The sequence below is a fragment of the Polypterus senegalus genome, chromosome 2 (genome assembly GCF_016835505.1).
Source record: "Polypterus senegalus isolate Bchr_013 chromosome 2, ASM1683550v1, whole genome shotgun sequence".
Taxonomy (NCBI): domain Eukaryota; kingdom Metazoa; phylum Chordata; class Cladistia; order Polypteriformes; family Polypteridae; genus Polypterus; species Polypterus senegalus.
In genome coordinates, this window is record NC_053155.1 from 194,103,615 (window position 1) to 194,118,600 (window position 14,986).

A 14,986-nucleotide genomic window follows, 5' to 3' on the forward strand; every position below is an offset into this window, starting at 1 on the left:
ATTATGGCATCCTCCTGGGTGGCTATCTTACTGATTATTAATGGTCAACATTTCTCCATCTGTCATCCTTAACATCTACAGGTGCACAATGGAGCCCATCCTCACTGGCTGTGTCACGTCCTGGTATGGCATCTTCTCGGCTCCTGATTGTAAGCACTGCAATGGGTGGTGAAGGCAGCGGCAAGTATTATGAGCACCAAGCTGCCTTCTCATCTCGCATTCACAACTCTCACTGCCTTACAAAGACCTCGGCCGTCCTGCACAGGCGCTCTTCTCATTCCTACCTTCTTGCGGGTGCTATAGGGCTGCTGTCGCTCACACCAGTGGATTCAGGGTCAGTTGACCCATTGGTTCTAATGTGACTAAACTACTAGTCGTAATAATAAACAGGGTGTGTTCTTCTATGTCTGGGTAGACATCGATAAATACTGTAGATATGCGGCAGGACAGCACTTTGTCCCATGGAGAAACTGAGCTTCTACAAAAGCTTAAGAAATTTAGAACTGTACAGATATTTGTATAATTCTATACAGTATGTTGCACTTTGTATGCTATTTTATTTAAACAAGCGTGTGTGACTTTTTGTTGGTACTGTGCCCCTGTCACTGTTCAGAGGAGATGTGCGAGTGAGACTTTCATTCTACCATGTACACATGATGGTCAACATGAACGATGCTCTTGTCCTTGAGTGTCATTTTTGATCTTGTCCATTGTTGGTGATTCAAAAATGATTGAAGACAAATCCATTTTTCCTGAACTCTCTCATCATTCTTGTTTGTACAACACAAAGCTATGATACAGTAGTAGCTTATCTCAGGAAAATTATTCATCATCACCTCCCTGTCTTTGGCATCCATTTGGGTGTTTGTCGCTGTGGTCTACCACCTGTTCCAACACACACATTGTGGAGGGCATGCAGAACCACTGTGGTCAACATGGTACCAACACTTACATTCTGGAAGTCCCACAGCCTCCTTTATGCTGCTGACTTACCTGCTCAACAAGCACCCTTCCATTATCACATTGAGGGGGCTGACAGTGACTGGGCCGCCCCCCAATAACTTGTACTCGCCCATCAGCTGCCTTCAGCTTTCAATGACAGTGCGGCTTGGGGTGTCCTTCAATTGTGTGCTCTCCCTTGCCTTCTGAAAATGTCCTCCAATTTGCCCATGTCATCCACAGTGTCCTAGAGGAGTACAGAGACAAAAGAATTTCTGTTACAATAGTCTCCTCTTTGTACAGAAGGCTTCTGAATTTAGAAGTTGCCATGAACTGGATTGTTGACATATTTTCCTGATTACAACTGGTTCTAAGATTATGACGGCCTCAAGTTACAGCAGTTCTGCAGATACTAATGAGCGCTGACAAATTCTTCTTTTCAATTAAATTTCAATTCATTTTTTCTAGCAACTTCAGTTGTTTACTGTATTTTCAAATCAAGTAAACTAGTGTGAACGTGAATTAATGTATAGTAGCCTTCACACTAATGGTGACAAATAGCATAGCACACTAGAGACTGTCGCCATTCGAATCGTAACAAAAGCACACACACCCACATAATAAGCTCTATTGCAAGATCGACACTCAAGGTATAACTGACCACTTACCTGAGGAGAGGCAGGAACTGTGGTGCTAAGTACGAGGTGCAACCTCAGGGAGAGCAAGATGACACCCAGCTGTTCCTCAGTCAATGCAGCACCTCTGTGTTGAGAGATCGGCCATCACTTGGTGTGCCATCAGGCCCCAGGAATAAGGGCAGCATGCTGTGTGTTATGATTTAAAGTGCACTAATATTGCTTGTGATGTGAAGGGTCCACTGCTTAGCAACCGGTGATCGTTCTTTTAAATAAATAAATAAAAGCATAAATATCTGGCTTGTTCTCCATGGGTATATACAGTGGTGTGAAAAACTATTTGCCCCCTTCCTGATTTCTTATTCTTTTGCATGTTTGTCACACAAAATGTTTCTGATCATCAAACACACTTAACCATTAGTCAAATATAACACAAGTAAACACAAAATGCAGTTTTTAAATGATGGTTTTTATTATTTAGGGAGAAAAAAAATCCAAACCTACATGGCCCTGTGTGAAAAAGTAATTGCCCCCTGTTAAAAAATAACCTAACTGTGGTGTATCACACCTGAGTTCAATTTCCGTAGCCACCCCCAGGCCTGATTACTGCCACACCTGTTTCAATCAAGAAATCACTTAAATAGGAGCTGCCTGACACAGAGAAGTAGACCAAAAGCACCTCAAAAGCTAGACATCATGCCAAGATCCAAAGAAATTCAGGAACAAATGAGAACAGAAGTAATTGAGATCTGTCAGTCTGGTAAAGGTTATAAAGCCATTTCTAAAGCTTTGGGACTCCAGCGAACCACAGTGAGAGCCATTATCCACAAATGGCAAAAACATGGAACAGTGGTGAACCTTCCCAGGAGTGGCCGGCTGACCAAAATTACCCCAAGAGTGCAGAGACGACTCATCCGAGAGGTCACAAAAGACCCCAGGACAACGTCTAAAGAACTGCACGCCTCACTTGCCTCAATTAAGGTCAGTGTTCACGACTCCACCATAAGAAAGAGACTGGGCCAAAACGGCCTGCATGGCAGATTTCCAAGACGCAAACCACTGTTAAGCAAAAAGAACATTAGGGCTCGTCTCAATTTTGCTAAGAAACATCTCAATGATTGCCAAGACTTTTGGGAAAATACCTTGTGGACTGATGAGACAAAGTTGAACTTTTTGGAAGGCAAATGTCCCGTTAGATCTGGCGTAAAAGGAACACAGCATTTCAGAAAAAGAACATCATACCAACAGTAAAATATGGTGGTGGTAGTGTGATGGTCTGGGGTTGTTTTGCTGCTTCAGGACCTGGAAGGCTTGCTGTGATAGATGGAACCATGAACTCTACTGTCTACCAAAAATTCCTGAAGGAGAATGTCCGGCCATCTGTTCGTCAACTCAAGCTGAAGCGATCTTGGGTGCTGCAATAGGACAATGACCCAAAACACACCAGCAAATCCACCTCTGAATGGCTGAAGAAAAACAAAATGAAGACTTTGGAGTGGCCTAGTCAAAGTCCTGACCTGAATCCAATTGAGATGCTATGGCATGACCTTAAAAAGGTGGTTCATGCTAGAAAACCCTCAAATAAAGCTGAATTACAACAATTCTGCAAAGATGAGTGGGCCAAAATTCCTCCAGAGCTGTAAAAGACTCATTGCAAGTTATCGCAAACGCTTGATTGCAGTTATTGCTGCTAAGGGTGGCCCAACCAGTTATTAGGTTCAGGGGGCAATTACTTTTTCACACAGGGCCATGTAGGTTTGGATTTTTTTCTCTCTAAATAATAAAACCATCATTTAAAACTGCATTTTGTGTTTACTTGTGTTATATTTGACTAATGGTTAAATGTGTTTGATGATCAGAAACATTTTGTGTGACAAACATGCAAAAGAATAAGAAATCAGGAAGGGGGCAAATAGTTTTTCACACCACTGTATGCTCAAATTGTTGCAGGAGGTTGGTGGAGTGATCGACACGTGGCGCACGTCCACGCAAGGGTGTGGTCTGTCTTGTACGAATATGCAAAACGATTCTTTTTAGTGATTCGACTCATTTCGTTTTGTTCAGCAAAATGATTTGAATATTTGAATCACTGATTCATTCAACAAGCTATATTCTAGCTTAAAATTTAGAATCGTATCATAACAGTGTAACAGCTTTAACTACCAAATATATAAATAATATAAAAAGCAAGAAGCAAAATAAGTAATTTACACATAATAATTCTTTTTATTGAATTATGACAATAAATAACATTTTAACAATACAGTGGGATGCAAATGTTTGAGCAACCTTGTTAATAGTCAATACAATACTTACAATTGACCCCCTTAAATACTCTCTCTCATTATAGGATTCACCTGTGTATGTAGGTCAGGGGTCACTGAGCTTACCAAGCCAATTTGAGTTCCAATAATTAGTTCTAAACAAAATAAAAAAATAAAATGACAACGGTGCCCAAATTTATGCACCTGCCTGATTTTGTTTGAACAATTATTGCACACTTTCTGTAAATACAATAAACTTCATTTCACTTCTCAAATATCACTGTGTGTGTCTCCTATATGATATATTTAACTGACATTTTTTATCGTAACAATTAACTATTTATACAGGAAAAAGATGACTATTAACAAGGTTGCCCAAACTTTTGCATCCCACTGTAAATAGATAAAAACAATCGTACAATCACACATAATAATAGCAATAATAATCCTCTTTATTGAATTTGGACAATAAATAAAATTTCATCAATAAATAGAAAAAAAAACAATTATACAATTATAACCCTAGAATAGTGCCCACATCACAATAAAACTTTATGATACACACATACTCGTACATCATTAGTGAACTAAGACTCGGTGTACTGCACGAGTCTTCTGTCTGCAGTTTGTGGGGGGCATACTGGCTCATTCAGTCACTCGCAGTCCCTCAGTCCAACGCCGATTAATGGGCGGTGCTTGGCGTTATCTAGCAAGTCAGTCATTGGCTAGTTGTTGTCATGCCCATTTTGCTGAAACAGTTTATGGTAGGCTATTTCCCGAAGACAGCAGACGTTCAAGCAAATTTAAGATGATGGCTCCGGACTGTTGTGGAATGCAATATAAAACGTAGTACGCAGTATGCATGTCTCGAAAAGATTTGTTCTTTAATGTCGTTGTACCAGTATGTTTGTTCAGAGACCAAGACAAGTACGAAAGAGCCAGTTTGTTCGTTCATTCATTGCACAACACTACTGCCTTGATTGCTTCATTAGCTTTCTGCAGTTTGCAGTTTGCAGTTGTGATGCAGCACCCACAAAAGTGTATAAGTGGGAGTCGGACATGAGAGAGGGAAAGAATAAAAAAGAAAGAAAGAACAAACAAAAAAAACAAAGGAAGTAAGCGGACAGAGAAGTGTGAAGGAATGTGCGATCAGCGTTCAAGTGGTGGACCAGTTCCCTGCTTGAATAGCCGAGGGTTGTGGGGTTCAAAAAAAAGTTGCCAGCATTTGGCCGTGAGGAAGACAGAAGAAGGCAGCTTGGGGAGTCACGGTAGCTGCGGCGACAGAGACGGCCATGGCTAAAGCTGTTGGCAGAAGGGAACATAGTTGCTGACGTCTCCGCTGACTGCAAGACCTGAAACGTGAATCGGGAAGACAAATGAAGGAAGTCGTGCTGGGATGATGGAGAGAGGGAGATGGAGAAGGAGGTACAGCCGGTGAGAGGCAGGACTACGACTGGAAGGAGGATGGAGGCTGTGGCTGAAGGAGAGAAAGAGCGAGGTGCAGCTCGGCTAGGCAACCTCGTGTCAGGGAATTTTTAGAAAGGAATCCTGAGTTTGTTTTAAGCTCTTGTTTTTAAATTATTTACTGTCTTGTTTTTGTCCTTCACCATGAACACCAAAATGATATTTATTGGATTATTTATTTATTAAGGAAGATTTGCACTGCACTGTTTATTTGGACACCGTTTACTTGTATTTTAAATGCACCGGTTTTAATAAAAGCACCCATCCATTGCTGACTGTGCGTATCCTCACTTGCCGAGGCCCATTCTTGGTTACGTTATCGATGGTGCGGGTTCAAGGGGCTCCCAGTATGGTTTGGGAAGAGTGGAGCCAACCTGCTCTGTCACATTGCTTCACTATCATGTTACTAATAAGTTGGAAGTGTTCTTCTGTTCATTGAGTAATAAATCATTGCACACTCTTGCCTGTATTTCCATTACCGGACATTACTTAACCTGCTTAGGCTCTTTTTGTAAAAATACGTAAACTTCCTGAAAGAGTTAAGTAAGGCACTATATAAATAAAATGTATTATAAATGCAGACTTTCGGTGCTAAACTGGGTTACAAATTTCAGCAGGAGCAGAAGTTCTTCTTAAGCCAAGGTCTGCCTGCATTCTGTATAACATTTTTTTAGTTTTGGTATTCTTTATCAGCCTGCCATTTAGCATTACCGTGCCATTTTTTTTTTTTTTTAATTCTAATTCTAATCGTGGATATTGCAGTTTTGTTGTTGATAATGGCACACCAGTTGCTTCCTTGATTACCGGAAGTCCAATGGGTGACATCAATGGCAAAGGTCTTTAACAGGGTGACATGGTCTCCCCAGATGAAAGTTTCAGGATACAGTAAACAAATGTAATCATTACAAATCATTTAGGGAGTCTGAGTGGTTTTTAATTTTGTGTGCTGGGCTTTGGTGACATGTAGGGTGTCATGGGGGCTACTTCCATCAACAACAGACCACTAGTTTAAGAAACACTGACATCAGGAAAGTTTGGAATGGGATCTGTAAATATTTGGAAATCTGTATGTTGTGAGTAAATGAATTCAGTAAAGCAACACTTCAGCGCCGTAGGAGTGTAATGGTAGTAAACGCACACCAAGAGAAAGGAACTGCAAGCCAACACCCCGATAACATAAGGAGACGCGAGACATGAAGGCTAATAAGTAGTTGTGTTGCTACGTGAGAAGAGTCCAGTGAAGTTCTGACCAACATGCAACACTCTCACACAGCGTGTTACTTGATAAAAAACGCAAATCACCTTACCTGATGGAGTGGTCTTGTTAATATTAACTGTCGCATGTTCAGAGTAAGGACTTCTAGGCTCCCATTGTCAGACATCTTGGGGAGCAAAACCCTGAGGGAGTTGCAGTAGGCTTTACTCCTTTAAGGTGACATCCCTTACGTAATACCACAGACAGGCAGACAAACACCCAAAAATCATAAATTCCAGATTCACACAAACTGAACAGCATGTCATTCTTGGCACCAACACTGGGAAAGGCCATTTTATTTGGCACACCCACCTAATAATAAGTAGGCCCCCCAATTACAGACTTGATGTGGGGTGCAGAAGAAATATTAGACTTCGGGGGTCACATAGACATTTAGAGTAAAACATTTTAATATGCTTTACATATGAAAATATAGCATCCATCTTTTGGAAGTATAAAAGGGTCAATACATGTCAAAAACCTGTCCTGGACACCAGAAAAAGGTAAGATGGACAAGAAAGACAAGAATGGACCAGGAGCAGGAGCAGGTTGACGTAATACACCAAATGTATGACAATCAAATCAATAGATGTCCTGTAAGCAATAAAACTGGACAGTTTTCAAGGGTAATATCTAAAGTACAAGATACTGAAGAACAAGCACATAATGGAGAAGGAGTTTTAGTTAGGCTGGTGGCACTCTATGCTAAACGGTGTTTGACACTGTATGTAAATCCAGTGATTTATAAAATGACCCCCTATCCTTTGTCTCTCGGACCATTCTCACCATGCTGTAACAAACTGCTCCCTCCTCAGCTTGGTGCTGCACGTTAATATAAATGACGCAGATGGACAAGCTTTTCTCCGGCCTGATTACTGACTCAAAAGGTTTTTATCAGATTTGTCTTATTAGAGGATACGTTTCTTTCTTTAATTAAGACGTCCATTTCTACCACAGGTCTCAGACATGTAGTGCCCGCCACATCTCCTTCTTGCTATTGCTGAAGATCTGAAGACTCATCAGGTATTGAGGAAATGAAGAGAAGGACATGGAATCACTGCAAAGGCATTGGCACTAGGACTAAGTGTTAGCAGTGGCTGAAATACAATTGTCATTTGGAATAGCAGTGGGATGGATGTGATAGCCACCACGTTGTTCCTATGCTTTTCACAAATGCCAACAGTTCTCTAGTTGTGTTGTAATACTCAACCAGCAGAGCAACGCAAGCTTATTGTTGACCGCCATGGGACTGCCTTTGTATGGAGCAAAAGTGAGAGATCTCAAAAACTCCCATCACTGCAAGAACACAGTACCTGTGCTTTACCCTCCTTCCTCCATGAATTCTCGCCTGTTACCGTAGCAGGAAATGGCAGCGCAATTGACATCAGACACTCTTCATGGGGCCCGACTGTGCAGTGCAGAGATTTACCATAATGGTGCAAAGTTTCATTTGTGGGTGAACAGATTAATTTATTCCATCTTTTGTTTTACAAGATGTATTAGTCCTCACAGGCACTAAGGCCATGGCTAGTTCTGGGGCCTCATTTATACAGTAAACGCTGTATATAATCAAAATATTGCGTATGCCCGTTTCCTTGCACACTTTGAGATGTATAAAAGCTAAACTAAGCTTAAACCACACACATTTTCACAGCAGTCTCACACCATGTGTATGCACTTTTCTGCTCAGTTTTGCAAACTGGCAGCACCCAGCATCAAAGCAGTACTACTGTTTCTGCGTGGCATCCCTGACGTAGGATTTATCAAATACACTTCTGTAATGAACAGAGAACCTATCTGTTGTGAATCTTGGTGCTGATGCTACACTATAAAGGCACCTTCAGAGAATGAGGCTGTTTATGTAAGTAGAAATCATTTCAAACACCCCAGAGATATTATTATCGTTGGATGCAGAAAAAGCATTTCACATGATTGAATGGAACTACCTTTTCACTACATTAGAGAAATTTGGGTTTGGCCCGAACATTTGTGCATGGATCAAGCTGCCGTATACCAATCCAGAAGCTTCAGTTTGTATTAACAACATTTGTTCAGACTACTTTAAACTGGAACGTGGTACCAGACAAGGATGCCCCTTGTCATCACTGCTATTTGCAATCGCCATTGAACCACTGGCAGTTCACTGTTGAAATGCTTATCAGATAAAGGGGATTATCAGAGAAAGACTTGAACAGAAAATTTCTCTATATGCAGATGATATGGTTTTGTATATATCAGACCTACAAAATACTGTGCCTGCAGTCTTAACAGCACTTACAGAATTTCAAAAGATCTCTGGTCTCAGGATTCATTTGAATAAAAGTGTGCTCTTTCTAGTGAATTCTCCAGCTTATAATATTAGATTGGACACCTTCCCTTTTTTCAATGCAGATCAGTTTAAATACCTAGGGGTGAATATCACAATTATACATAAAGCTCTTTATCAACAAAATTTTGCCATCTGTATGGAAAAAATTAAGCAAGACTTGCATAGATGATCAACCCTTCATCTCACTCTAGTTGGAACAATTAACGTTGTTAAGATGAATATCCTTCCTAAGCTTCTCTTTTTATTTCAAAACATTCCCATATACATAAATAGATCTTTTTTTAAGAAATTATATTCAACCATAACTTCATTTATTTGGAATTCAAAACCTCCACATCTCTAAAGAGCGGCCCTACAAACACCTAAGGCAGAAGGTGGCGTGGCTCTACCTAACTTTCAAATTTATTACTGGGCATCAAAAACATCCAAGCTATAAAAACCTGGACACAAATAGATGAACACACACAGGCTTGGTCCGCAATAGAAATTAAATCCTGCAGTACTTCTTTATATTCCCAGCTTTGTGCCCCAATAAATGCAAGTTATCACCAATATACTAATAACCCAATTGTGCTTCACTCACTCAGAATATGGAATCAATGTAGAAAGCATTTTAAGATGGAGAATCTTTAATTTGTGGCACATCTGCATGAGAACCACCTTTTTCAACCCTCGCAAACATATGTAGTTTTTAACATCTGGGAAACATTCAAGATTAAATCACTTAGAGATCTGTACATAAACAACGTCTTTGCATCCTATGAACAATTACACTCCAAATGTAACTTTGCAGCAACACATTTCTTTCACTATCTTCAAATTAGAAACTTTGTTAAACAGAACCTGCCTGATTTTCCTCATCTCGCACCCTCCTCTATGCTGGAAGATATATTGCTCAGTTTCGAAGACAGACAGCATTTCTGCAATATATAAAATTGTTTTACAGTCCCTCTTTTTAAAAGACCAAGAGGACAGTGGGAAAAGGATCTGTCACTCAACATATCAGAAAAGGAGTGGAAGATAGCAATGCAGAGAATTCACTCGAGCTCCATATGCGTAAAGCATACAATTATTCAACTCAAAATTATATTACATCTGTCTCACTTAAAACTGTCCAAAATGTTTCCAGGGCAAGATCCAACCTGCGAACGATGCAATCGAGTTCCAATCTAATTGGGCCTTGTGTTTTGTGCCTGCACCAAATGAACATCATTCTGGACCAAAATCTTTAAATGCCTATCACACAGCTTTGGTGTCACAGTCCCTCCTAACCCATTAACAACTGTGGAGAAGGACAAACAAACTGTGATTGCCTTCACTACACTATTGGCATGCAGACTTATCTTGCTTGCTTGTTTTATACTATTTGAAATTGGAAAAAATCTAATTCTCACTTAGAGGATCAATACAAAACTTTTTCAAAACCTGGCAGGATCTAATCAATACGATTTTAGAATAAGCATTTTAATTGAGGAAGCAGATTTTCTCCCCTTTTTTACTCCGTTTATCTTTATTCATTTATTAATTAACTGTTTACTTATTTTTACTAGCTTTAAGTTTTACGCTGCTGGCCTAGCTCTCTTTCTCAGGGGTTGGGGTTGATTTGTTTCAAACCCTTTTTTGTAAAACTTGAGTTATTTCTATGAAATGCTATTTGATCTTAATAAAATCAAAAAAATCAATTATATTATATTAATTATATTAATATGCTGCTCTATAGTCCACAGAAACTGTGTTGTATTGTGCAAGTATGTAGCGTGCTGCATTATGTGGCACACAATCGTGGCTTGCCTGTACCTGAAGAGGTACGGTATGAGGAACCCACCAAATGATCAGCCAAATTGCACAGCATTACAACTTTTTTAAAATTTAATTAGCAAAAGGTGAAAACAGGTAATCAGATGCGGCATTTATTTTTTATCCAATTCATTTCAATTGTGGCCAGTATCACATAGTACAACCCTCATATTCCTTAGTTCATTGGCCACATCCCTTACAGCATCCACTATTGCATTTTGTGACTCCAGAATAGCATCCGTCAGCACACAGCCAGATGGTCGCCCAGCGGTTTCCGTGGCAGAGGTGTGTGTGCAGCCAGCATCTGAAGATGTGCTGGGCACAGCAACAACTGGAATCACGTCCTAGCCATGGGGGTCAGCTTTTGTAATATTGTCTGAAACTGAATAAGCAGACGGTGGCAGGCGACTCGCTTTTTCACGTCGACTGTGATATCTGACTACTTCATTTTCTTTTGGGCACTGTACGACTTTCTGAACTTGAACTCCTGAGTGTCTCCACCACGCTGTATCCTCCATCAGCTTCCTTTTGTTGCTTATACCACTGCTTAAGGCAACAAATAATATGTTTTTCCTTGCCTCTACTTCACATTTGCTGAAATTCTTCCTTTTTCCATGTGCTTTTGCCATTGTCTTTTAACAAAACACTGGACCGAAAGGGCGATTTATATTAATTTACATATTCAAATATGTAAAATTCTGGGAGGAGTCAGGGTGGGGCTGTAGGCACGTGCATGTGCATTAAATTTCATGTTCATTGGAATTTATAACGAGGAAGTAAATGGAACTTGGCGTACACAGTTTTGTGCATCTGGATTTTTTATGTGTGTAAATACATTTCTAGTTTTGTCCATACACCATGTTTAACTGTGAATTCTAAGCACAGTAAAGCTCAAGAATGGTAGTTCAATCCCCAGCATTTTCTCATAGTGTGCGTCACAAGGATTGTTTCCGTCCAATGACCCAGATGACCCATTAATGAGCGAGGGTGCCCTGTGATGGACTTACTGGCACGGCTCTCCTCCAGAAAGAACACGTCTGCAGTGCCTATAAAAAGTATGGAGCCCCCTTAGAAGTGTGTGTTTTACATTTGTAATTAATTTAGACCTTATTTCATAGATCTACTTTCATTTTGACTTTACAGTGCATTTCTGTTGATCAGTTTCAAAAAAACCCAAATTAAATCCATCGTGATTCAATGTTGTATAAAAACAAAATGTGAAGACATCCAAAGGGATGAATACTTTGTATTGACATGTGATCATAAAGAGGATTTTTCCCCACTTTCTTCAAAATTTCAGTTGTCATTAGGCTGCAGACTTAGGTCCCCAATGGTAAAGGGCAACATATTTAAGAGCCTTTGAATTCCCAGAGCTATAAGCCCTTTGAATTTTTTACTTGTAAGGATGCTGCTAATTCTGAATTATTATTTTGTGTGCTGTTAAAGGTGATTATTCTTCTTTGTATTAATCTTGAATGGGTGTAATCATGTCACCATTGGTTGTCAGTTGTCCATCCATCCATCCATTTTCTAACCCGCTGAATCCGAATACAGGGTCACGGGGGTCTGCTGGAGCCAATCCCAGCCAACACAGGGCACAAGGCAGGAACCAATCCTGGGCAGGGTGCCAACCCACCGCAGGACACACACAAACACACCCACACACCAATATGATGTATACTTTCCTGCTTCAAACAAACTTCCCTCTTAGAAAAATGTAGTTTATTGATAAAGGGGTTGAGTATAGGAGTCCGGTGGTGAAGTTTGTTTCTTGGTGCAAAGAGAATTGTCTGCAACTAAACATCAGCAAAACCAAGGAATGCCAAAGAGACTCTATGTCCACTTGGGGGGTACACATCAGTGACAGGCTGAACTGGTTTTGGAACAGAGAGGAGCTAAATAACAAAGGGAAGAGCAGGTTCTTTTTCTTTAGGAGACTGTGCTCCAATAATGTGGGAAGTGACATCCTTCCAATCTTCTATCACTCTGTGATTTTCTATGCTGTGGTGTGCTGGGCTGGTAACATCACTCCAGGAGAGGCCCACTGAATAAACAAGCTAATTGAATGGGCAAGCCCAGTTATAGGAAGCACCCTGGAGGAAGCAACAGAGGAGAAAAGTAAAAACAAAGCTGAGTGCCATTATGAACAATGCTTCACATCCTCTCTCTGACACCCTAACACTAAAGACTTTGTGGCAGGCGGCCAGGGCCCATGCCCGGCCAGGACATCCCTGTAGCATATGTTCCAGGGGGAGCAAGGATGATAACATACCCCAATCCCAACCCCATTCCCCCAGACCACACAAACGACGTTAAATGGCAGCCTCCCTGGGGTGCAGCGGTGCCTCAGACTCCCACAGGGCTTCATGGAGGATGGAGTTTGGTGCAGCCCTGTTGGGATCCGTGGGCACTGCCAAGGGGTGCTGTAGCTGCTGCTGAGCCCTACAGAGTAGCTTTTCTGCCACACCTGGAAGTGCTGCCAGAATTAGGTCATCAAGCATCTGGAGCACTTCTGGGTGGGCTATAAAAAGAGCCAGCAGCCACCACTCTGGGAGCCAGAGACGGGAGGAGGGAGACAAAGCTTGCTAGAGAGGAGTTGAGAAGAAAGAAAAAAGAAACTGAAAGTAAACTATTGTGTGGATTGTGCTTGTGTTCGGGACTGTGTTAAAATAAAATAAAATAAAAACATCTTTGTTATTATTAGCGTGCCTCTAGCGTCTCTCTGTGTCGGGTTGGATGGCTGGCACACCCCCTAGAGTTGTTACACTATCTATCTATCTATCTATCTATCTATCTATCTATCTATCTATCTAAAGTAACCTAAGATAACCTAGATACAGTACTGCTAACCCCCCGATACGTCTATGTTACATTACATTCACTTACAACGGATCCTGATGCCCAATATGAAGCCCCTATACAGGAGATTTACATACAATAAGTCAACAGGTGGGCAGGAAAGACACTCTGCCCAAGGTTGGCACAGTGTCACCAATGCAGACTTCAGTTCTCCAAAGGCCTTCCCTGAATCATCAACCACTGATGGCCTATGACTTGCATCTGTTTATTACTATTATGCTTATTATTACTATGAATACATGACTGGCATAACCACTCTGTACACCTTTAAGACTTTAGGACAAAACAAACTCTTTTAAATGTGCTGAGCAATTACAACTAATGACTGCATCACCCACACACTATGCTATGCAAATAAGCAGCTGAGGCTCATGGGTAGGGTCCCTCAGCTGAAGTGCTGGGGCACAAGTGCTCACAAATGTTGGGGTCAGCAGTGGAGTGACCATTAGACCTATTTGTAGGACCCAACACTCCAAGATAAGCCTGAGACTACCATGATGACCACACCAGGACACCACCATTAAGAAATTAACCTGTGGTTGTCAGGATGGAGCATCATGCTTCCCTGGCTTTTGTTTCACAAGCAGAGGAGTAGCAAGAGGAGCTGATATTGAGGTAGGAGCCAGCAGAATGAGGAAGGCAGGGGGCTTTGGGGGCACAAGGCTGTGTTTATTTGTGAAGACTGATCATTTAGAAAAGGACCCAAATAATGTGGCAACTAAAAGATGTTTTCTTAAAAGAGGCTTTTTGTTTTATGATTTTTTTAGGTAAAGCAATGGTATCTGAAAAATGGCCAGTTTTTAAGCTTAATACTGGATTTCCATCATTGCTGCTCCACTGGTAAAAGAAAAAACAAAAGTGGACACAAGTGCTACGGCCTGCCTGAATCAATCATGACAGCAAGAACCATCAGCTCTCCAGACAGCAGTGTGGGGCCAGTGCCAGATGGGCAGCCGCAGTCCCCTCTTCCTCCAGACCTGGTAAGGAGCAAACTGTTCTCAGTGTATGTAGTCTGCAATCGGGAACAACTTGACGCAAAAAGTGTGGGGGGAGCCTAACTAGTGTTCTCCTGGTATTGTTTGATAGAACAGCGACATTTCCATGCAAGTCTTGTCTTGTGTTCTTTGTTATAAGCACTTGGCACATTTTAGGTCTTAGTTTGCCTCTGTTCATTCACTTAGTGAATAAAATAAGAAAACTGATCAATGAGAAATGTTCATCAAAGAACACAGTGAAATGACATGTCCATCCATTTTTTTCTCCACCACAGTTTCAAGGTGGGAATAATAGGATGCAAGATGGGGTCATGGGTCTCAGCAAGCCAGAGTTAACTGGTAGTGTGATCTTTGTGTTTCTGGGACATGTGTCCCGCAGAAGGCACAGGGAGGACATGAGAAGTCGATACTGGCAGTGAGTGCCTGGACTGGGGATCTGTCTGAAAATG

General features: G+C 41.1%; 1 protein-coding gene across 1 annotated transcript in view; it reads left to right on the forward strand.

The window, feature by feature from the left end:
• LOC120524448 (probable ubiquitin carboxyl-terminal hydrolase FAF-X) overlaps positions 1–14,986 on the forward strand; it is a 260,143-nt gene that overhangs the window by 1,937 nt on the left and 243,220 nt on the right. Inside the window, exon 2 of the mRNA XM_039746300.1 lies at positions 14,310–14,522. Within this exon, the coding sequence (XP_039602234.1) occupies positions 14,310–14,522 (213 nt within the window). The remainder of the gene's footprint in view (positions 1–14,309; positions 14,523–14,986) is intronic.